General features: G+C 36.7%; 1 protein-coding gene across 1 annotated transcript in view; it reads left to right on the top strand.

Annotated features, from left to right (window-relative positions):
* Nucleotides 1–25,264, top strand: part of LOC150106228 (uncharacterized) — a 373,927-nt gene that overhangs the window by 189,298 nt on the left and 159,365 nt on the right. Inside the window, exon 8 of the mRNA XM_090392254.1 lies at nt 19,457–19,572. Within this exon, the coding sequence (XP_090248380.1) occupies nt 19,457–19,572 (116 nt within the window). The remainder of the gene's footprint in view (nt 1–19,456; nt 19,573–25,264) is intronic.

The following is a 25,264-nucleotide window of genomic DNA, read 5'->3' on the forward strand; positions in this document are numbered from 1 at the left end:
CAATATCGAGCCTTATCAAGGCTCGATAAAGAGGAACAATAACCTGCTTGTCTTTGCTCGTCAAAGTATTCTTCAGTAACCAAGTGATCTGATGAGCTGATTTAGCCAATTTTCCTATGTGCCCCCTAAACTTCAACTCCCTATCCACCAACACTCCCAAATCTCTGGCTTCATCAATTTCCTGGAGTACATTTCCACCAATGTGGTATGCTGCTGCTGCTAATCTTTTCACCCCAAAATGCATAACCTTACCCTTTGCCACATTAAACTGACATATAATCTCCTTAGTCCAGTCTGCCAATCTGTCCAAATCATCCTGCAAAATTTTGACATCATGTGTATTCACTATAGCTCTACCCAACTTTGCATCATTGGCAAATAAATGAACAGTTCCTCTCAGATCCTTTCCTATATCATTAATGAACAAATTACATAGCAGTGGTCCAAGAACAGAACCCTGCAGCACACCACTAGTCACAGGCCTTCTTTTGCACTATACTCCTGAATAAACTACTCTCTGATATCTCTCCATCAACCACCCTCCTATTCATCTCACCAACCCTATATTCATACCCATGTGCTGCAGTTTACTGATTAGAATTCCATGTGGTATCCTGTCAAAGGCTTTAGCAAAGTCCAGCAGTATCACTGTAAATCCGTTACCCTTATTCAGTCCAGCCATCATTGTATTATGAAACGTGAGCAAGTTACTGAGGCATGATCTACCTTCACAAAACCATGCTGCCCCCCCCATACAATATCCCATTTCAATCTATCCATTCCTCTATTTTGCTCTTGACTAATTTCTCAGAACCTTGACTCCTGATATGCTGATCAGTTGGTAATTTACAACATCAATCTTGGAGCCTCCTTTATGCAATGGAACTATTTTTCCCTTTTTCCACTCCCTTGGGACTAACCCAGAGCTTGAGACTTATATTAAACAATTTAAGTCTCAAGTCTTGGTGAAGGAAACTGACAATTTCTTTCACACTTCACGTAAGACTCGAGCTATTATACCATCCAATCCCACAGATGTATTCACATTAAGGTTCTGTAATATACTATTCGCCTCCATTTCATTCACCTCAATTCCTGTATAAGCCATTGGTTCCCTCATTCTTGCAATATCACCGCCTGGATGATATACTCTTGCAAAGTGTTCGCTTAGTAATTCTACTATTTCGACTGATTCAGTTATCTCCCTAACATCGGCATTCCTTAAAATCATTCTAACGTATACATTTTTTCTTTTACTTGCAGCCTATCGAAAGAACTGTTTGGGATTCTCTTTAGCTTGCATTGCTAATTTCCTTTCATAATCTGCTTTTGCTTTTCTTACCACACTAGCTACTCTTCTGGACTTTGTACTGTTCATGTGCCTGCAGGTCACCTTTCTCCTTAAATTCCCTCCACAATTGTGGAGGGAATTTAAGGAGATCACGGTCCCGTCTCACCACGAAGACGTTATTCTCGTAGTCACTCTCATAGTCCTCGTCATAGTATCAGCAGAACTCCTCGTCATGTTAGAAGATGATGATACAATGTGAAATGGGCCTCCTCTAATGGATCAAGTTTTCTCACACAAGACACAACTGCTCTCTACTTAAACCTCGAATACGGTTACATTAATGTTGTGAAGTGTTGTGGGAACATGCAGCCTTGTCATACGTGGTGTAGCAGGATGATAATTGTCCCTGGCTTGATTATGACAAGTTACTTTTGCTTTATTCTTTTAAAAAAAAGGAAAGACTTGGAAAGCAGGTTGTGCCTTTTATATAATGAACTTTTATATGTTAAGATTTTCATCATTTGTTTCTGGAAATTGTGATTGTACATTTCACTTACCAGTTTCATGTAGCCATAAGCATAAATAAATAAAAATTCATCAATTTAACTCCCACTTGATTTACTGTCCAGACTCTAGGTATGTAGTCAGCCATTACCTCCCTCAAATGTTCCTTTACTGCTTCCCAAACACTATCAGCAACCAGCCCTTGCAGTTTTACATGCCATGGCACTGATCTAAGCAATCTCCTAAGCTTGTCATACTTACCAGCCCGGTATTTCCACATGTACCCTGTCTTAATCATGTACCCTGATCAAGCACTCTCGAACTCCTAGTATATTCCATTACATGCTGTCTCAGGTAGTTATTTTAGTAACTGCATAAAATCCATTTCCTTCCTCCCATGTGGCCTCTCCTCCCATTCAATGTTACCATAGTTGAAATCCCCCATAATAATTACCTGTCCTCCACTCATTGAGTCTATTTGCCTATGCATACTATATCCATCATCTATTCCATCGCCTGGTCTATAGCAGCACCTAACTGTATATTTTGTTCAGCTGGCCTCAATCCTACACCAGATAGCCTGAAATATGCTATTTTCACTATTCTGCAGTTGAACTTCTATTCTCTTTGGCTGCAGTTCATCAGCTATCATCAATAACATTCCTACCCCCCCATTCTTTTCTGTCTTTCCTGAACACACTATAACACTTCACATTCTATCCCACTAACTATATCATCTTCTGTTAGCCATGTCTCACTAATGCCAATAACCTGTGGTCAGGAAGAGCCCACCAAGTCCAGAAATTCTTCTTTCTTGGTCCTAATACTCCTGGAATTAGTGTACATAAAGTGCAGAAACTCTATAGTCCACCCTTATCTTGACACCTTATACTAACTATCCCATTCTGGTTTGTTATCCTTCATACTAACTCAGGCATATTATATGAGGGTTGTTTGAAAGGTTTGGTAAAAAATAAGTTTTTTTTTTTTTTGGAGAATATTACCTTTATTTCTCAACATAGTCTCCATCGAGATCTACACATTTGGTCCAGCGAGTTTCCAATTTTTTTCATCCCATCTAAAAAGTAGGATTTGTCAAATTGTGCAAAATAGTCATTGACACCGTTGATGACATCTTCGTTTGAAAAAAATTTTTTCCCACTGAGCCAAATTTTTAAGATTGGGAACAAGAAGTCACATGGGGTCAAGTCCGGTGAATATGGTGGATGTGGAACCAATTTGAACCTCAATTCGTGCAATTTTGCCATTGCGACGGTCGATGTGTGGGACGGTGCATCGTCTTGATGAAAGAGCACTTTTTTTGTGTGTCAATCTTGGCCATTTTTTCTTCAGTTCTTCTTTTCAAAGGTTGAACAATGACACACAATAAACTCCTGTTATTGTCTTATCCTTTTAAAAATAGTCTCTCATGATAATTCCTTGGGGATCCCAAAAAAACAGTGGCCATCACCTTCCCAGCTGACAAAACAGTCTTTGCTTTTCTCGGTGCTCTTTCACCAGGCATTGTCCGCCGTTTTGACTGCTGCTTGGACTCGGGTGTGTAGTGGCGGATCCAAGTTTTGTCTACAGTCACAAATCGACTCAAAAAATCCTACGAATTGTGATTAAACATCACCAAACACTGTCATGAAATGTCTTTTCGCAAGCGTTTTTGATTGACAGTCAACAATTGTGGCAGCCATTGCTCACACAGCCTTTTCATGTATAATTTTTCATGCAGGTTATTATACACACTTTCACTTGGCGGTTTTCCACAACAATACCATGAATTTTGTCAATCATTTCCTTCGTAGTGACCTCAGTCAGGTGTCCGGAGTTCACTTCATCTTCGATGGACTTATGATCAAGTTTAAACTCATTTATCCAAAAAATAAATAGTCTTTAATGCTGGTGCAGAGTCCCCATGAACCGTATGTAACTCAGCTTTGATCTGTGTTGCCATCCACTTCTTCAGATAAAAGCGTTTTATCACTGCACGAAATTCGTTTTTCTTCATTTTTATGAAAAATGTGAATAAGGTTATTTTAAATGTTTGCCAAAGAACTACTCATTGCACTTGGCTAAAATTTTGCCAGGTGTCATGAAAAAGAGGATACGTGCTGACACTAGTATGAATGAACGAATTGTGTCACCGTCTATTGGGAATTTACCAAACTTTTCAAACAACCCTCGTACACATTCTTACATTGAACTGCCTCACTGATGTCTGAATATCCACTCAACAGGTCCTCCCACCCCTCTAAAACTCTAGTTTCCCTAATTCTGCACATCCACTTTCACTTCATTCAGCAACAATTTTTCTAGTCTCCGAACACCAAACCATTCTTCCTGTACAAGTCCTTTCACCCATCAAACTCACTTCACACATCCACAAACTCCACACCACTCCTGCTGTACAACTTATGCGTAGTCATTTGCAATCATCACCCTTCTTCTCAACTGTACTCTGTCATACCACAGCAACAGACTCGCTATCTTAACTCTCTCACTCTTTTCTTTTGCTACCTCTCGTAATTCTTTCAAGTCCTCTCTCATAGCAAATTTTTCACCTTTTAAATCATTCGTTCCAGCCACTACAATCATTTCTTTCACCCTATGCTTCTGTGCTCTAATAGCCACACTTACATCATTAATTTAATTATCTTATTTAGTGTACCATAGACGCTTAAGATTTTTCAGAGGATTTCTCTGTTAATGCAGTCGAAGGCTTTGGCAAAATCTATAAAATTCGAGTACAAGGAGACATCGAATTCTAGAGTATGTTCTATAATGTTTCTCAAAATGAAGATCTGTTGTATTGTTCCAGATCTGGTTCTGAAGCCTGCATGTTCTTTCCTCAGCATATACTTCGATTTCATTTTTCATTCTTTCCATTAATATTGTGCTCAATACCTTTCCTGGCACAGATGGACGACTAATTCCTCTCTAGTTTTACATTTTGTTGGGGCTTTTTTTTTTGGTATTTTTACTATCACTGCTTCCTTCCACTAATCTGGTATTATTTCAGTTTCTAGAATCAGATTGTATAATTTAGTTAAATTAGTTAAGGCATATAATTTAGTTAATTCATTTACAGCAGTGCCTTTTATCTAGTGTATATTCAGTGTATATTCCAGACATTTGTTTCTTTATTGCATTCAGTACTTCATTTGGGGTGCTTTTTCAATACTTATGTTTTTAGTTTGTCATTCTTCCTGTTCTGTTTTAGAAAATCTTGTGTGTTAGCTTTGTCACCATTTTCTGTTACATAAAGTTTCACTAAAATACTGTTTCCAGTGGTCTTTTATTTCCTGTTCCTTTGTTAGCAAGTTTCAAATTTCTTTTTCTTTCCTGACAATTTTTGCATTATTTCATATACTGTATTAAGTTGTCCCATGTCTGCTGCTCTCTCTGCTTCCATTGTCAAGTTTTTTGTGTAAGGCCTTTTGTCTATTCTGGCTGAGTTCTTTACTTCTTTATCAACAGAATTATATTTTTCCTTGTATATTTGATAAAGCCTTTCAGACTTCTGTTTTTTAGTATTTTTATTCTTTTCCTTTCCTGTATTAAATTACAGGTTTTTTGTGTTATCCATTCTTTGTTTATTTTTCCTCCAGTCAATTTTAAATGTTCTTTAGCACAGTTATTATAAGCATCTTGAAACACTTTCCATTTATCGTTTACTCTTTTTTGACAGTCATTTTCTTCTTCATCCATTTGCTCCAGTGGTGCGAATCTGTTTATAATTGATGTGATAAACTGTTCTTTTATTTCTTTGTTATTTAGTTTTGCTTTATCATATCTATTAAATTATTTCAGGAAATTATAATGTATACTAAATATTAAATAAAAGAAAACTTTAATCAATACTTTCTATATTTCGGCAATGTTACATTGCCATCTTCATGGGAACATAAAACTATGATAAGTGCACGCAGGCACCAACAATGAGCAAATGAGGCAGAAGAGAGTAACTAACATTGTTCCTAGAGTCCTAAAAGTGCCCCCTAGCACGCTAAATTGGGTTGTTTTCACTGTTGGGCTGATGTTCTCACGATGCAAACTTCCCAAATTTGGGGCAGTCTCATGCACCAAATTTGTTAAGATTTGGGAAGTTTTTTAGAGCTGAGGCTGATTCCTTGAAGAATCTTTCATATTTATATTTGCTGCGGTGTAGTAAAGTGGCTTTCTTCCATTGTTCTGTGGCAGGTATTCAGAGCATAGTCCGCACGCCCAAAATGGCTATATTGGTGAAACCAGATGTAGTTTGTGTGTTTGGATATCGTGATATTAGCTGTCCTGCCTGTTTGGCCATAGTAGGACCTTTCACTCCAACACACTGACATAATGGTCAGTTTCGATGTCTATTCACGAATGTCCCACTCAAAGATACCTCAGAGCTCATCCAAGCCAAATTTCATCCCGAGGTCTCAGTCCTCTTTCAGTTCACAATAAACTCGGGCTATTTTGGCAAGGTAAATTCTATAAACAACTAGAGGGGACAGCCATAGGTTCACACTCTTCCCATCTGTGGCCAACTTCTTTATGGAGACTTTTGAAGAAAAAGCCTTAAACTCAGACCCACAAAACCCCACTGTTTGGCTATGTTACATGGATGATGTGTTTGCTGTTCGGCCACATGGCTCAGATATCTTCTTAACACACTTAAACAACCAACACCCCAGAATCCATTTCACCTTGGAAAAGGAAAAAAACAACAGTCTTCCTTTCCTAGACACTCTGATCACATGCCAGCCTGATGGATTCTTAGCTTTCTCTGTTTACAGAAAACCAATCAATACACTCAGACACATTCACCAGCAAATCCTCCACCCCCCCCACCCTCAGATTAATATGGGGTTATAAAATCCCTATATAACAGGGCAAAATTAATCTGTTCAGATGACAATGCCCTAACTACTGAACTAAACCACGTCCTTAACACGTTCTTAGCCAATGGCTACAATCCCCAAAAAATCCAGAAAATATTAAAATCAGTTATGCATAACCCTCATCCTCCCCTTCATAACAAAGATTACACTAAATCTATCACCATTCCTTACATCCAGGGTAAGGCTATAAGGAATGGTGATAGATAACTTTACCTCTGAAAAGCTAACCAAAATCCTAAGGAAATATGACCTGACAACCTGTTACAAACCATATAACAAAATAACAAATTGGCATCCCTTATCCACTTCACCAAAGGCCAGCCATTTCTCCTAGACCTACCTAGAGTATACCAAGTCCTTTGCAGCTGTAAATTGCCATACTATGGTCAAACAGGCAGGACAGTTAATATCAGGATATCCAAACACAAATACTACATTTGGTTTCACCAATATAGCCATTTTGGGCTTGCAGACCATGCTCTGGATGCCCTCTACAGAATACGATGGAAGAAAACCACTTTATTATGCCACAGCAAATATAAATACGAAAGATTGTTCATGGAATCGGCCTCAGCTCTAAAAAACTTTCCAAACCTTAACAAATTTGGGTGCATGAGACTGCCCCAAATTTGTGAAGCTTGCATCATGAGAACATAAGCCCAACAGCCAAGAGAATCCAATTTAGCCTGTTAGGGGGTCACCTTTAGGACTCTAAGATCAATGCCAGTTGCCTTCTTCAGCCTCGTTTACTTGTTGTTAGTCACGTGCACTTATGATAGTTTTATGTTCCCATGAAGATAGCAATGTAACATTGCCGAAATTTAGGAATTTTTAAAGTTTACTTTTAATTAATATTTAGTATACGTTGTAATTTCTTGAAATAATTTAATAGTCATGTTACCAATGTATAAGCTTATCTACAAGAATTACTATCATCTACGGAGATTCTATTGCAAGCAAGGCCCTCCAATCCAATATGGCAAATAAAAGCTGAAGATATCAAGACAACTAAATCATTTGACCTTCTTAAAACGCTGCCTGGATAATAAGGTAATCCCAAATTGTGTGAAATTAAAGCACTGCTTCTCTTCACAGAAGGCTCTCCGCATTTATAACCACTAGCTTCGCCCTTATACACGAACAAATTCCCACTACCCACATTCTCTTGGCTAACATCAATGATGCTATTTGTGTTTGAGAAGGAGCTTGCTGCTATGCTGACCCATGACCTTTGGATGATTCTCTACGACGTCTCGTTCGCTCCAGCAGATAAAGAATTTATCTGGTGGAGGGCCAGCCACTTTCCCACTAGGGGGAAGTGACTGGCCTTTGAAGAACAACAGAGAAATAGTAATCAGCAAATCAGATAACGGAAATGCCACTGTGGTTCTCAACCTAACAAACTAAACAGGCAAGCTTACATCTTTATTGTTAGATCAGTCTACCTACCTCCATATTGAATATGATCCCACCCACTCCCAAATCAAAATACTCCAAAAGCTCGTTAAGAAGGTTACTTCTTGCCTCAGGAAGTTACCAACAAACTAAGCCTTTTAACTCTAGACCCCCCCACCCCGAATATATGGACTACCAAAAATCCATAAACAAAATCTGCCATTGCATCCCATTGTGGATGGCATTGATTCCACGACATACAATTAGCCAAACATTTAACCATGCTCACACACTATACTGGCAACACACCATCACACACAAAGAAACTCAGCCCACTTCAAAGCCAGTATAGAAAACCCCTCACTTCAAAACACTGACATAATGGTCAGTTTTGATGTCTCCTCCCTATTCATGAATGTTTCACTCAAAGATACCTTAGAGCACGTGGCCACAATATGATGGCAGCACATCAAAAAATTTGAAAATCTGAAAAAGAACTGTACCTCCGAACCTCAACTACCACTCAACACGGTAATTAACCTGTCTTCCATTACCTTGAAGCACATTTGCACATGGCCAATTTTGCCTTAGCACCAAAGAAAAATACCTTCCAAAGAAATAATGATACAGTTAGAATGTGGAATCTGTAATCTCCCCATCCATATTTTCAACAATATCAGACGACTAGATATATCCAGTGTTCTTACCAAAGCAAAACCACCAAAAATGAACCTATCCAAAGAAGAATATGAAGAAATGAAGAACAACAGAGAAATAGTAATCAGCAAAGCAGATAAGGGAAATGCCACTGTGGTTCTCAAGCAAACAGACTAAACAGGCAAGCTTACATCTTTATTGTTAGATCGGTCTACCTATCTCCTTTTTGAATATGATCCTACCAGCTCCCAAATCAGAACACTCCAAAGGTTCCTTAAGAAGGTTACTTCTTGGCCTCAGGAACTTACTAATATACTTAAGCCTTTTAACTCTAGACCCCTCCCCCCCCTGAATATATGGACTACCAAAACTCCATAAACAAAATGTGCCATTACGTTCCATTGTGGATGGTATTGATTCTCCCAATACAAATTAGCCAATTAGTGGCTGTCCCTTCTATTTGTTTGTATAATTTTCCTTGCCAAATGAAATAGCCTGAGTTCATTGCGAACTGAAATAGGGCTGAGATATTGGGAGGAATTGGCTTGGATGAGCTCTAAGATATCTTTGAGTGGAACATTCGTGAATAGGGAGGAGACATTAAAACTGACCATTATGTTTTGATCCTACCAGCTCCCAAATCAGAACACTCCAAAGATTCCTTAAGAAGGTTACTTCTTGGCCTCAGGAACTTACTAATATACTAAAGCCTTTTAACTCTAGACCCCCCCCCCCCCCCCCCGAATATATGGACTACCAAAACTCCATAAACAAAATGTGCCATTACATTGCATTGTGGATGGTATTGATTCTCCCACATACAAATTAGCCAAACATTTAGCCAAAGCCCTCATGCACTATACTGGCAACACACCATCACACACACACACACACAAAAAACTCAGCCCACTTCAAAGCCAGTATAGAAAACCTCTCACTCCAAAACATAATGGTCAGTTTTAATGTCTCCTCCCTATTTACGAATGTTCCACTCAAAAATATCTTAGAGCTCATCCAAGCCAAATTCCTCCTGATATCTCAGCCCTATTTCAGTTCACAATGAACTCAGGCTATTTCATTTGGAAAGGAAAATTATACAAACAAATAGAGGGGACAGCCATGGGTTCACCACTCTCTCCACCCCTGGATAATTTCTTTATGGAGACTTGAAGAAAAAGCCTTAAACTTAGCCACACAAAAAAATCCCACTGTTTGGCTATGCTACATGGATGATGTGTTTGCTATTTGGTCACATGGCTCAGATACTCTCCACATCTTAACACACTCAAACAACCAACACCCCAAAATCCAATTCATCTTGGAAAAGGAAAAAAACAACAGTCTTCCTTTCCTAGATACTCTGATCACACGCCAGTCTGATCAGAGTATCTAGGAAAGATACTCTGATCAGATCCTTTCTTTCTCTGTTTACACAAAACCACCCATACAGGCAGATACAGCAATCCCTCTCCCCTCAGATCAATATGAAAACCCTATATAACAGGGCAAAAATGAATCTGTTCAGATGACAATGCCCTAACCACTGAACTAAACGACATGCTTTAACACGTTCTTAGCCAATGGCTACAATCTTCAAAAAATCCAGAAAATATTAAAATCAGTTACCGATAACCCCAATCCTCCCCTTCATAACAATAATTACGCTAAATCTATCACCATTCCTTACATCCAGGGTGCCTCTGAAAAGTTAATCAAAATCCTAAGGAAATATGACCTGTTACAAACCATATAACAAATTGGCATCCCTTATCTGCTCCACCAAAGACCAGCCACTTTCCTTAGATCTACCTGGATTATACCAGGTCCCTTGCAGCTGTAATCTGGCTTACTATGGCCTAACAGGCAGGACAGCTAATATCAAGATATCCAAACACAAAGACTACATCCGGTTTCACCAATATAGCCATTTTAGGCTTGCGGACCTGCCATGGCATGGATGCCTGTCACAGAATACGATGGAAGAAAGCCACTTTACTAAACCACAGCAAATATAAATATGAAAGATTGTTCATGGAATCAGCCTCAGCTCTAAAAAACTTCCCAAACCTTAACAAATTTGGGTGCATGAGACTGCCCCAAATTTGGAAAGCTTGCATCATGAGAACATCAGCCCACCAGCCAAGACAACCCAATTTAGCCTTCTAGAGGGCACCTTTATGACTTGAGGCACAATGTTAGTTACTCTCTTCTGCCTCATTTGCTCATTGTTGGTGTCTGCGTGCACTTATCATAATTTTATCTTCTCATGAAGATGGCAATGTGACATTGCTGAAATATAGGAAGTATTGATTAAAGTTTGCTTTTAATTAATATTTAGTATTCGTTGTAATTTCCTAAAATAATTTAATAGTAGAGTTACCACCGTATAAGCTTATCTACAATAATTATATCATATCTGTTTCTATTCTTACTTTCATTTGTTTTATTTGCTTTAAATTTTAATCTTAGTTTGGCTAGTACTAAGAACTAATCTGACCCAATATCTGCTCCTCTTCTTTCCTTCACTTCCAGAAGTGATCTTCTGTATTTTCTGTGTATTATTATGTGCTCAATTTGGTTTCTGGTTTTCCATCAGGTGAAGTCCAAGTAAGTTTATGGATATCTTTGCGTTTAAAAAGGCTACCGCCAACTATTAGGTCATTTATTTCACAAAATTCTATTAATCTTTCATCACTTTGATTTATTCTACCACAATCTTCTATTCCTATTGCTTTACAACTGTCTTTTTCCTTTTTCTCATCATCAGCATCATTTGTAGATGCATAAATTTGTGTTATTGACATTTTGACATATGTTGAATTGAAATGCAATTATCATTATGCCAAGGCAACTTTAATCTTTTTATTTAGTCTTAGTGCTGCTCCTTTTATGTCTGTTTCATGACCAGAGTATAGGACTGTATGTTTGGCTATGGTGGAGTTAAATAGAATATAGTTTTGATGTAATTATTTTATTTAATTGTAATTTTATTTATTTAATTTTTTTCACTAGAGGTCAGGCCAGTAGAATAAATGTTGATCAAATCATTATCTCCAGTTACCATCTGTCCAAAACCTATCTATCTGAGCTCACTAAATAACTCTCAAGGTAAAAAATCTACTCGCACTATTCTTCACGACAACTTCATCTTTATACAACTTCCAGGGATGGGTTTTTGTTCTTCCCTTCTTAAAATCCACTCTTTCTTTTTATAATTTCTTCTGTATTAAACTGATGGAGAACCTCTTAACTAACTGGAAGTTCTCTATCACATCTCCTCTTTTCCTCCTATCCACCAACGTAGTCTCTTGCAAACACGCTTCATAACCAACACTCCAGGGTCATGATATCATTTTGGTTATTTGCCTTTGGATCCTCTTTAGTGTTTTTACATCACAATAAAAATTAGATGACCAGTGACACAATAGTCCATATGTGGTCTGACCAATACCTTATGTAGAGGTATCACCACTACCTTCTTATCCCTTCATGTCAATGTACTTTTTATCATAGCAGCAATATGATGTGTAGTCTTTGCAACACATGCAATGTGCCCTCATAACTTCAGTCCACCATCACCCCAAGATCCCGAATTTCATCCACTTCTTGAAGCACAGATCCACCAATACAGTACATAGCCTTATATCTCTGTTTCCCAAAGTGTAACCCCATTAAGACTGTAACCCCACTCATTTGTCCACGCTAAAAGTCTTCCTATAGAGAATTAACATCAGCACTACTCCTGATAATTCTAATTATTTGGAGTCAAATGGATGACGAGAAATAAAGGGAAATTGCAGAAGGTAAATAGATTATGGAAGACAAAAAGAGAGGTAAAGAACAGTTGCATGAGGAATATATGGCTCAGGCTAGGAAAGTGACTAGTATTGTAAGGCAGGAAAAATTAGAATATGAGAGGAGACTGACACTGCAATCCAATGAGAATCCCAAGGAGCTTTTTTGCTATGTGATGAGTAGGAGGGAAAATGATAGTGGACAGATTACTTTGATAGAGATGGGAATCGGGTGACCAAAGCAGATGACATAGTTGAGCCGTTTAATGATCACTTTATTAGTGTGCTCCATCCTGGTACAACAGACTTCCTTCCTAGAAGGATAATGAGTAATGAAGTGTTAGAAGTGAAGGAAAAGGATTTATTCCAAATACCGAGTGTGCTAAATATCAGTAAGAGAGGGGAACTAGGTGGAATTTCAGCAAGTGTTTTAAGAGAATGTGCTATGATACTGACTGTGCCATTAACTTGACTATTTAATGAAAGTCTTGCAATGGAAAACGTTCTTGGAGAGTGGAAGGAAGATAAGATAGTACTATTGCATAAGGATGTCGGTAGAATATAGTTATCAAACTGTAGGCATGTTGGTATTTCTTCTGTAGTGATGATTTTGAAAAAAAAAATGATAAGAACTGATATACAGAATTGGACATATGAGGGCAATATTATTTATGGAGTTGTTAAAGAGCACTCTTGTTTTAGTAATCCGATAACCTTTTAGATTGGATTGGTGATTGACTCTATGGTAGATATCAGGGAGTTGTATATGAGGGAGTATTATCAGGGAGTAGGAAGGTTACAAGTGGAGTTCCACCAAGTTCAATTCTGGGATCATTACTGTTCAATCTTGATCCAATATTGTCACTGTGAGTTTGCAGATGATATGAAGCTTGGGAGGATTATTAGTAATAATGCTGTTCTTTTGGCTTTTCAGGAAGATTTGAATAAGCTGGAAAAGTGGGCAAACGAATGGGAATGTCTTTTTAATGCAACTAAATGTAACATTTTAAAATTTGGGATCCAAAGATGGGATGCTCCATACTCACTTGATGAGGTTATACTGGAAGAACTGAAGGAAAGTAAGGCATCTTGTGGTGATTGTGAATAGAGATGTGAAGTTCCGAGGACATACTGCAAAGGTTGTGAAGATATCTCAGAGAACTGCTGGAATATTGAGGAAGACATTGACCACGACAGTTAAGTGAGCAGTCTCATTGTATAAAGCTTTGCAAACCAACCACATCTAGATTTCTGTGCTCAGATCTGGTCATTGGGATTTGATAGGATGAAGTAACCTTGAAGAGGGGCATAGATGGATAACAAAAATTATATCAGTACTGTATAATGTTAATTATGAAGATAGACTGAGGGCATGCATATTACAGAGTTTGGTGGATAGAAGACAAAGGGGGGGGGGATATGATCAAGACATTTAAGCTGTAAAAGTGTTATCATGTTATGAGGTGGTGACATTGAAGGAAAGAAGGAACCATTAGTTTATATGGCAATTGTGGTGAATGAAGTGGAGGTGAATAGTCTATTACAGAACCTTAATGTGAATACATCTGCGGGATTGGATGGTATACCAGCACAGGTTTTATGTGAAGCGGCTAAAGAATTGTCAGTGCCCTTGACCATATTGTTTAATATGAGTCTCGGGTCTGGTTTAGTCCCAAAGGTGTGGAAAGAGGGAAAAATAGTTCCACTGCATAAAGGAGGATCCAAGACTACTGTTACAAATTACTGACTGATCAGCATATCAGAGTCTTGGAGAAAGTAGTCAAGGAAAAAATACAGGAATGGATTGATGAAAATGAGATACTGTATGGAGGACAGCATGGTTTTGTGAAGGGTATATCATGCCTCAGTAACTTGCTCAGGTTTTATAACACAGTGACAGCTGAACCGGATAAGGGTAAAGGGTTTACAGTGATACTGCTGGACCTGGCTAAGGTCTTTGACAGGATACCACATGGAATTCTAATCCATAAACTGCAACATATGGGAATGGATATAGGGTTGGTGAGATGGATAGGTGGATGGTTGATGGAGAGATACCAGAGAGTAGTTTACTCAGGAGTGGAGTTCAAAAGATGGCCTGTGACTAGTGGTGTGCAGCAGGGTTCTGTTCTTGGACCACTGCTGTTTAATTGCTCATTAACGATATAGGGAAGGATCTAAGAGGAACGGTTCATTTGTTTGCTAATGATGCAAAGTTGGGTAGGGCAATAGTGAATGCAGAAGATATCAAAATTTTGCAGGATGATTTGGATAGATTGGAAGTCTGGGCTGAATGGATGTCAATTTAATGTGGCAAAATGTAAGGTTATGCGTTTTGGGATGAAAAAATTAGCAGCAGTATACCACATTGGTGGAACTGCACTCCAGGAGATTGACGAAGCCAGTGATTTGGGAGTGTTGGTGGATAGGGAGTTGAAGTTTAGGGGGCACATTGCAAAAGTGGGTAAATCAGCTCATCAAATCACTTGGATGCTGAAGAATACTTTGACGAGCAGAGATGAGCAAGTTATTGTTCCTCTGTATCGAGCCTTGATAAGATCCCGTCTCAACTACTGTGCGCAGATCTGGTCATCTAGGTTTCTTCTTGATGGGGAGGAGGTTGAGAGGATCCAGAGACAAGTGACCAAGATGATAGCAGGTCTATGGAATGAACCTTATGAAAACAGGTTGAAGATTTGTAGGTTGCAGAAATTGGTTGATAGGTGGAAACGGGGAGATATGATTGAGACATTCAAATTGCTGAAGGGTTTCTATAGGATTAATTCAGAGGATATTTTTGAGAACAGGACTGGCAGTGGTAGGACTAGGGGACATCCATGGAAGCTGGGCAAGAGTGTGGTTAGTAAGGGTGTTAGAGCTGGGTTTTTTACTTTTAGAGTGGTGAATGAGTGGAATAAGCTGCCAGAGTCTGTTGTGGGTGCTATGGCAGTGAATGAGTTCAAGGCAAAGTATGATATATACTGTGTGAATGTCGAATAGTTGTGATGGACTTGATGTTTAGGGCCTTCCTCGATGAGTCTAAGGACTCCTTGGAGTCGCCCGTAATAATAATAATTAATGCTGAGTAGATTTTTCATATGGTACAACAAGGGGAAAGAGCAAGGGGCTATCTCTGGAAGTTGCAAAAGGAAGTGGTGAGTAAAAGGATAAGAAGTAAGTTTTTTGCATGGAGAGTGATAGGAGCATGAAATCCTGAGAATTTGGTGAATTTGCAAACAGTGGATGAGTTTAAGGAGTGGTACAATAGACTTTGGGTTGACCTTCCATGATGCGTCTTGTGACTCCATGGAGGTCAGGAAAATAAAATAAAATCCGTCGTATAACTTATAGAATGCGGGTTCTATATAATGCGGTCTACAAATAGTAGTAACCTTTGTTCAACGCGGTACTTATACAATGCGGTTTCGATAAAAACACTGTTTACAAATTGTAGTAACCCTTTATCTTTTCATATGTTTTTCAACGTGTGACTTGAAAGTCAAATTTTACCTTCGTAAATTTGTGTCTGCCCTTATGCGCATGTAGTTACAAGTAGCGAATTTATATTAGTACGCATGTAGATCAATTGTTTACCGTATAAAGTGTTTATTGTTGAAAATTCTCTTAGTTTTCAGGAAAGGACATTAAAATCATAAGTGTGTTAATCTCAAGCTGAGCACTTTATTTTCTGGTGAGTTACATAATTAATATGTAATGCTTTTTTTATGTAAAAAAATATTTTTATAGTAATGCCCACAAACTGAAACAAAAGCAAAAAACCAACATTGAAAAGAAAATTTATTTCTCTCGAAGAAAAAATTAAAATATTGGATGGGTTGAAAATTGGAGAAAAACCAAGAGCTGTTGCAAGGACTCTGAATTTAAACGAATCAACAATTCGAACAAAAAAAATGAACATAAAATCCAAGAAAGTGTTTATTGATGGGTCAATGGTAAGCGCAAAGCACGTTGTCGTGTACGTGATATTCTAATGGCAAAAATGGAGAAATCTCTAATGATAGAAGATTGCACTCGAAAGAAAATTCCTTTTAATGGAAATCTTATTAAACAAAAAGCCTTTCACAGTTTATAAACGTTTATGATGTAGACCAGGTGTTCAATGCGGATGAATCTGGGTTATATTGGAAAAAAATTCAAAAACGCACCTATATTTCCAAAAATGAAAGATCAGCTCCTGGATTCAAAGTTTCTAAAGATAGAATTACTCTACTGTTTTGTAGTAATGCATCGGGTGATTACATGCCAAAACCAATGTTTATTAACCGATCCTCAAATCCTCGTGCTATGAAAGATTAAAATACGCACTTAACTATGTACTTAACTGTAGAAAGGGTACAAAGGCAGATAACAAAGATGGTGTCAGGACTGTACAATGTTAGTTATGAGGATCGGCTGAGGGAGTGTGGACTGCAGAGTTTGGTGGATAGAAGGAGGAGAGGTGATATGATTAAGACTTTTAAACTGTTGAGAGGTGGTTACAGGGTTGACACTGGGGAGTTCTTTCGCTTGGTTGAACAACAGGAAGGAGTCATGACAAGAGGCCATCCCTGGAAGTTGCGAAAGGAAACTGTGAGAAAGAGTGAGGAGTGGTTTCTTTGCATGGATTGTGGTTGAACCATGGAATGCATTGCCTGATAGTGGTGAGAGCGAGAACGGTCAATGCGTTTAAGGAGCGGTATGATAGACTGTGTGTTTCTTAGGAGGGATCTCCCTCGATGGGTCTTGATAGACTTGTGTTTCTTAGAAAGGACCTCTCACGATGAGTCCTTTGACTCCATGGAGGCCTGAATAATAATAATAATTAATACCTGCTTTCTCTCTCGCCTTTTTTCCCCTCCAACGTAGGTAAATGGTGCTTAATTATGACTTTAGTCTTGTATTGTATGTATTGTGTTGTATGTTACAGTTGTTCAAACTAGTCCCATTGTTATCCCAGATTGTCCTTGTCTCGCGTACTGTAACAAACTGTTTTTGTGCTCTGAAAATGCTGGATAGGAAACCAGCGAAATATCAGCAGTAAGTTAATGAATAGTTATTTTCTTGTCAGTCTGTGTTCTCATCTATACTGTTAAAATTAATCAACATGTACGATGAACAGATAAGCCTTCCCACATGTTTGAGGTAAATTATTACTCAGTGTTTGACATTACTGCCATGTTCACCAGTCAAAGATACTGTGCTGCTGCATCAACCTTTTTCCATCTTATTGGTGGATATCGATCTTACTCATAAATTTCCAGGTTCTCCCCTTAACTAATCTGTTCCATCTTATATCAAATCTTTTTAGATCAACTCTCCATCTGGATTTTTGGTGACCTTTCTTTCTCTTTCCTTTTTTTGATATCCACTCAGTGCTTAATTTTGACTTTCTTTCATCACTTTTACTACTAATGTGGCCAGAACATCTCTATTTGCATGCTTTAAGTGATGAAAGATAGTAATGATATTTTATTTTACAATATCCTCTACTTGGGTCATTTCTTTAATTCTGTTATTTCTATCTCTTTTTTTGTTATGCAGAGCATTTTTCTCTCCACAGATGTTTGAGCTACATGCAACTTGTCTTCCTGCTTTTAAATCGTTGCCCATGTCTCATGTGCATAGATAAATATTGGAATAACACACATATTAAATAGCGTTCTTTTTAAGTATACAGCCAGCAAAAATTCTGTTTCCTAGTGTTATTCTTTTACTATTGCTTTGGCAAATATAGTCATCCACAATTTCGGTATCATTATCTGCTAATTTTAATTGAATATTTCATAAATTTTGTTTTAGTTATGTTAATCTTTGAACATTTCTTCCTGCATTCTCTGTCAAGGTTATTTAGCATTTTCTGAGCTGCTGCTTTATTTACTTTTGCTGTGTTTGTGTCTATATGATCATGATGAGGATTTTCTTGTATTTCAGTCATCTGTTTTAATTGTCGAAATGCTAATCAGGTTTGTTTCCTCTGGAAATGCTATTACTGATCTCAGACTTAATTCAAAGATACTAATCATTAACTGTTATAACCAAAGTTGGTAATTATTCTAAGTATATTCAAAATAACTTAATAAATGAAATATTATTTACAGTAATGATATACCCAACTCATCTAGACAAATTATGTTGTGAATTAAAAATATTGTCTCTCGTGCATTCTTTGTATAATATCTGTATTAAAATTCAGATATCCCAGAAGTTGAAAAATATAAAAATGAATTTAAAGTTAATAATGTGGTATTTGTAAAGGTGTTAGCTAGACATGTTTTGTATGTCGCGAACATACAAAACCAGCCTACATAGCCTACCAAGCATGGCATATTCTGCAAGTAAATTTATTCTTTTTTGCAATGTATAATATCTAAATTTTACTTAATTATCGACTAGAATGGTCAGATTGTTTAGTTATAAATAGAAATTAATATGATGTAGGAAATTTAAGAAGGCTTTTAAATGAAACTGAGAACTTATGATTCTCAACTTCATTGAAATCACTTCAAATCGAGGAAGATTCTTATACTTTTATAGATTGTTAAAACAAATTGATTAGATACATTATAAACAAAAATAGTACTCACTCACCTAAAAAAAAGGTTCCCTTTGTTTTATTTATATTTATTAATTTTTTGTATTTCACCCAATTTCCAAACAGCATTAACATCGATAAAGTAAGAAATTTTTGAATTGTTTCTCCTCTGTCAGTTTATGAATTGGTGCTATTATGTGTAATTCATATAATAAAAATTCTACCAATAAAAATTAAGTTTAGCATATGAAATTTGCAGTTTACCACTTGTGTTGTGTATTAAATTCTCTTGGCTAACATTTATTTCATTTCCCAGAGGAAGTAGTAACTACATATTACTAAGTGCTTCAAATGCACATGAAAAATTTTTTTATTTTATTTTTAAATCTAGGTATATTAGTTGCGTTGCATTCCATCCAACGGGTACATGTGTTGCAGCGACGGGATCTGATTGTACAGTAAAGATTTGGGACATAAGAATTAAAAAATTGCTTCAGCACTACCAAGGTACATTGTCTTAAGTAATTTTAATTGTGCTCACTAAAAAGGTCATAACTTGTTTTAGCAGGAAGGAACTAATGCAAAAGTTTATATATATTTAGAACTTTCTAGGTTACTATCCACTGGCTACTGAACACCGAGGATGAGCTTGAAATCGAGATTTAGCTGACAAATTGTATTCTGTATTGGCTTAAAACAGAAAACATAGTATGGCATGATAAAACTGCATGATTACTAGGACATTCTATTCTTAAACATATCTTCCCCTCCTTTGTTCATTTTTGTCAGGGAGTCAAGGCAAGCAGTGAAAAGCCAGTTATTGATACAAAAACATTAGAAGAATTAATACCTTCATCATCAACATAAATATCAACAAAAAAAGAAGTTGACCTCTAAGAAGACTAGATGTACCACATGGAACATAATTAGTGTACTGAAACAAAGAAGACCAACACAGGTGAATCATGCTAAAGAGATTTGAAGTAACATTCAACCAGTGGTGGCCAGTGAAATTTTAAGTGGTGGTGCTGCCTACACAAAATAAAAAAATATTTTTTTTTTCCCTAATCAGTAACCAATTTATTAATAAATAAATTTACAGATTTATTTATTAATAAATTGGTTACTAATTAGTTAAAAAAAAGAATTTTTTTTATTTTTATTTTGTATAGGCAGCACTCCCACTTAAAATTTCACTGGCCAGCACTGCATTCAACACCAAATACAAAGATTGATTTCTTCATTGATAGGCAGTTTCAAGCAAAGTTATATTTAAAATTTTCAGAATAGGAAATTGGACAATGGAATTTATTTGTGCCTATGGTTGCACAGAATGTTCTACTAAGGAAGTTGAGGAATTTTTGGTCATTAGGGAGAAGGCAGACATAAAGAAAACAGAAAAGCTGCTCCTTGTTGAAGATCTTTATATCTCAGGATAGGAAATGAATCCCTATCATGTAGAAATGTTTAGGGGAATATTTGGAGAAAAGGGCAAAGCTAGTAATATTGGTAAGTACTACCTATAAGATTTTTGTACAGGATATGGACTAATCATCACTCACACCATGTTGCAATACATATAACGATGTGCAGAAATTCACATGGAGAGAAGATACAAGAAAAAAAAGAGAAGTCACATTGATTGTGTTATTGTTGATATTGATATCTCACTCTGCTTTTGTGATACAAGAGTATACAGGAGATTTGAAATAAAAATAAAATTTGAAATGAAGCACATAAATGAATGTTATATTCAAAAGAAAAATTGGTAAGAAAGTTTTAAAAAGAAAGTCTAGCAGTGAACTTTAGACACAATTATATAAATATTCAACAAAAAATGAAAGAGAAAACAAGAAGCATCCATTGGAATCTCAGGGGTAAACTGAAGAAAACTGTGATTGATTCAGTTATTTAGAGAGACATGTGAAGTTCTTTCTAAGGATAGAGAAATCAGAACAACTCTGTAGTGGTCACAAGAAGTTAGAGGCAGTCCTGGAAAAGAACAAAGCATATTGAAAGTTCCTAGCGAGTAAGTCATCAAATGTGTAGGAGAATACAGAGTAAAATGTAAGAGAGAGCTAAGATATGTGTAAAAGTAGCTCAACAAAAGTCATGGGAAGACTTTGGTAAGAATGTGGAAGATAAATATCATGAAGTAGTAAAATATTACTGAGGCTATTAAAGAAACTTCAAAATGTAGGAAAGAGTACTGATAAAGGGAATCAGAGATGATAAAAATGTTATAAAAACTAAAGATAAAGATATTTTGTATGTTTGGAACAATTACGACATGAGATAAGCAGTGATAGAACCATGTTGGAAAAAATCCAAGAGGAATGGAATCAGAATTACATATCATTCTTTGAGGTAGAAAAGACCATCAGAAACATGAAGTGCAGAAAAGTAGCTGGAGTAGATGATATTTGACCAGAAATGCTCAAATATGGAGATATAAAAGTTTCACAGTGGCTGCTCAGTGATTCAGAAGGTCAAATATGGATGATCTGAATGGAGCTCTCATATTTTCCATATGTAAAAAGGAAAATAAAACTGAATATGAGAATTAGAGAGGAAGTTTCATTATGACTGTTGCAGATAAAGTTTATCCAAGTATATCTGCAAAAAAAAAAAAAAAAAGGCTAATGACAATTGTGAATGAGAAACTTGGAGATGAATAAACTTGGTTTGGGCCATATTTTTCCCTTTACCACAAACCGTTGAGAAATTATGATAATATGTATCTATAACAAGAATCTGTATTTGAGTTCTGTAGATGTGTAGAAAGCATAAAACAGGTGCCAAGAGGAAAAGTGTTTCAGACACTACAATTATATAGAGTAAATGGAACATCATATAATATGTACACTCTATTTATGTTGTATTCGCCAGTTAGAACTGAAGAAGGCACAAGAAGATGGTTTAATGTAAAATTAGAAGTAACAAAAGGGTGCATACTATCTCTACCTCTTATTCATCATATATATATATATGTGTGTGGATTATATTTTCCACAACCTGGAAAACTCAACTGCACATCCTCGATATAGAACCAACCTGTAGAGTAAGTAAATTATTTCACCTACATAGAGATTGTTTTTGGTGATATCAAATTAAATATGGAGATAAGTGATAAATTAAATGAGCTTGATATGTATGGATCCAGTTGAATAAATTTATATGGCTACTATATAAATTTATATACTACTAAGCTAGTAGTATACAAATGATGTTCATACAAGATTTAACATGTGGATCTAGAGACCACAGATATGAGAGTTTTGACAAAAATTAGAAGAGTGAACAGAGAGCATCAAAGCAGAATCTTAATTTTTAATAAGATTTTAATATCTTAATTTAAGATATTAGGAAGGAACTTTACATAGCATTCAGGAGTAGTCTATCATTTCTCTGACTACAATTGGAAGACAGTTTGCCAGTCTGATAACCTAAGGATTGCATGAATAAAGTACAATTACATGTTGTTTTGCCATAAATCGGTTACATACCTGGTCAGTTAATTTGAAAGATCATTGTTTTGAAGGTTGGATAAACAGTAGGTTACTGAAATTACTGTGTATCAGTTATAGGTTTAATGATCATGAATTCATTTACTGGAAATACATCCACTGCTACTTCTATGAATTTGTTATGCACATTTTCTCTACTCCCCCCCATCTCTCACTCACTCACACTAATAATTAGACTCTTGTTTTCTCTCCCCATCCTGCCAAGTATTAAAATACCTCTTCTTCCTATGAAAATAATTTATAACACATATATCTTTAATATTCATACTATTTTTCTTTAGTGTATGTATGTATATGTGTGTGTGTGTGTGTGTGTGTGTGTGTGTGTGTGTGTGTGTATATATGTATATATATATATGTGTGTGTGTGTATATATATATGTATGTATGATGATGATTTATTGACTCGGTTGAAATGCATATTGTGAAATGAGTTGAATGACTTAAACCGAGAGTTAGGTAAAAGGGGGTTTAATAGTAAAACATGACTAGTTTCGTCTTATAACAGCCTTCATCAGGTGGCATAAAAGAAAAAAACACTAAACACCGAAGGTTAAAAAAACTATGAACAACATATAGAGTCTCTATACATAATTAATATGAAAACGTTGGAGTTGTATTTAAAGCTGTTCTTTCGTTTGTTGCATTCTTAGGAAAGTGCGTGCTTGCAGCATCACGTGAACGCCAGTACATGATTACAGCTGAATGACTGTCTGGGAGGTTGTAGCTCAAGTTATTATTTAGATGTTCAGGGTTGAGGATGATTTTCCTAGATTCTATGATTTTTCTCTCCAATTCATCATAGCAACGAAAGATGTTAGTAGATCTGTCCCAGCGGACTGTATGACTTGGTGTTTCATCATTAGGATTAGCCGAGAAAAGGATATGGCTTGATAAGGCACTGGCTTGTTGTCTCTTGTAAGCAATGTCCCTCATGTGTTCCTTCATGTGTAATTCAATAGATTTGTCTGTCTGGCCAAAATAAGGGTGTGTGTGTGTGTACACACACACATCCCTCTGTCCAAAAAGAAACCAAACTTTTTGAAAATAGAAGAAACTAGTGGCTCCAACTATTTTATCTTTTTGTTGTCGAAAGCTGCAACCTTCATTAGTGTTGTGTCAACTGTTTATGACATTTGTTTCATTAGAAGCCGGTTATAGTGCCAAGAGTGACAGTGTGTTTTGACGAATGGTTGGTTGTCACGATACTCATGCCGTGTACGACGAATTCTCGTTATCATTCGCTTCAAAACTTCAAGATAAAACTTACCATTGACCGTTTGGCCAGGCAGAACAAATTCTTTGTGGATAATGCCCTTGGAATCATAGAAACAAATCAGCATTGTCTTTACTTTTGACTTCTCCAAGCGATTTTTTTTCAGATGCCCCTCTTCTGGTGGTCTGCACTCAGCACTCTGGCACTTTGTTTTGGGCTCATACTCAAAACATCACGTTTTGTCACCAGTAAAGATTGTTTCAAGGAAGTTTGAGTCCTTACGAGCGGTTTTAATGAGGTCTTTGCAGTGTTCAATTCGATACATTTTTTGGTTGTCGGTCAGCTTGTGTGGAACAAATCGTGAATTCAATTTACGAAAGCCCAAACTCTCAGTAAAAATTTGGAATCAACTCTGCACAATTGATTTTGGAATCCCCAATTCATCTTCAATCAATCTCACAGACGATTTCGGGTTTTCTTTGATGAAATCACTCACTTTTTGGATGTCAACTTCGCTCAGTCCAGTTTTTGGATGGCCCAGCTTTTTGTTGTCCTCAAGCATCTCGACCACTTTGAAATCGTTTAAACCACTCGTAAACTTGAGTATGGGATAAGCATTCATCACTGTATGCTTTTTGAAGCATTCGATTAATTTCAGTAAAACTTTTACCAAGTTTAACACAAAAGTCAATCGCGGCTCTCTGTTTGAAACTCATTTTCCAACCATTCGTCAAAACACACTGTCACTCTTGGCACTATAACTCAGCTTGTAATGAAACAAATGTCATAACCAGTTGACACAACACTAATGAAGGCTGCTGCTTTCAACAACAAAAAGATACAACAGGTGGTGCCACTAGTTTCTTCTATTTTTGAAGAGTTCGGTTTCGCTTTGGACAGAGTGTATATATATATCAGGGGCGAATATACCAGATGTGTGGTGCCCATCCACAAAATAGCAATATCACCGATATTATATTTTTCCATTTATTACAATTAAAGAATCTCCTAATTGTTTCCAGACTTTGCATGATTCATAAAATTAAACACAATATACTAATTCATGAAGAGGACCCTTTTCGACGTGCAAACATTGAGTAATGTTTTCCTTAATAGCCTGGGCGTAGTTCAAAATACATACACTTTTGAGCCCTTTGAAAAGGTGTAGAGATGGTGCAGCAGGTCAAATTCTTAGTGTTCTAATGGTTTTAAACTGCTTAGAAGGTGAGGCAGGGTGAGCTCTGAGACAATAGCACCTAGAGGCTGTGATTGGTTATTGTGTCAACCAGTCCAATTGAACGTAGCCATTTGTCATGAGTTGCTGTCTTTGTTGCAATAGTGAATGCTGAATATCTTCTGCATTCACTATTGCCCTACCCAACTTTGCATCATTAGCGAACAAATGAACCGTTCCTCTTAGATCCTTCCCTATATCGTTAATGAACAAATTAAACAGC

The sequence above is a fragment of the Typopeltis vanoorti genome, chromosome 5 (assembly GCF_054136105.1).
Source record: "Typopeltis vanoorti isolate ZY-2024b chromosome 5, IOZ_Tvanoo_1.0, whole genome shotgun sequence".
NCBI classification, from domain to species: Eukaryota; Metazoa; Arthropoda; class Arachnida; order Uropygi; family Thelyphonidae; genus Typopeltis; species Typopeltis vanoorti.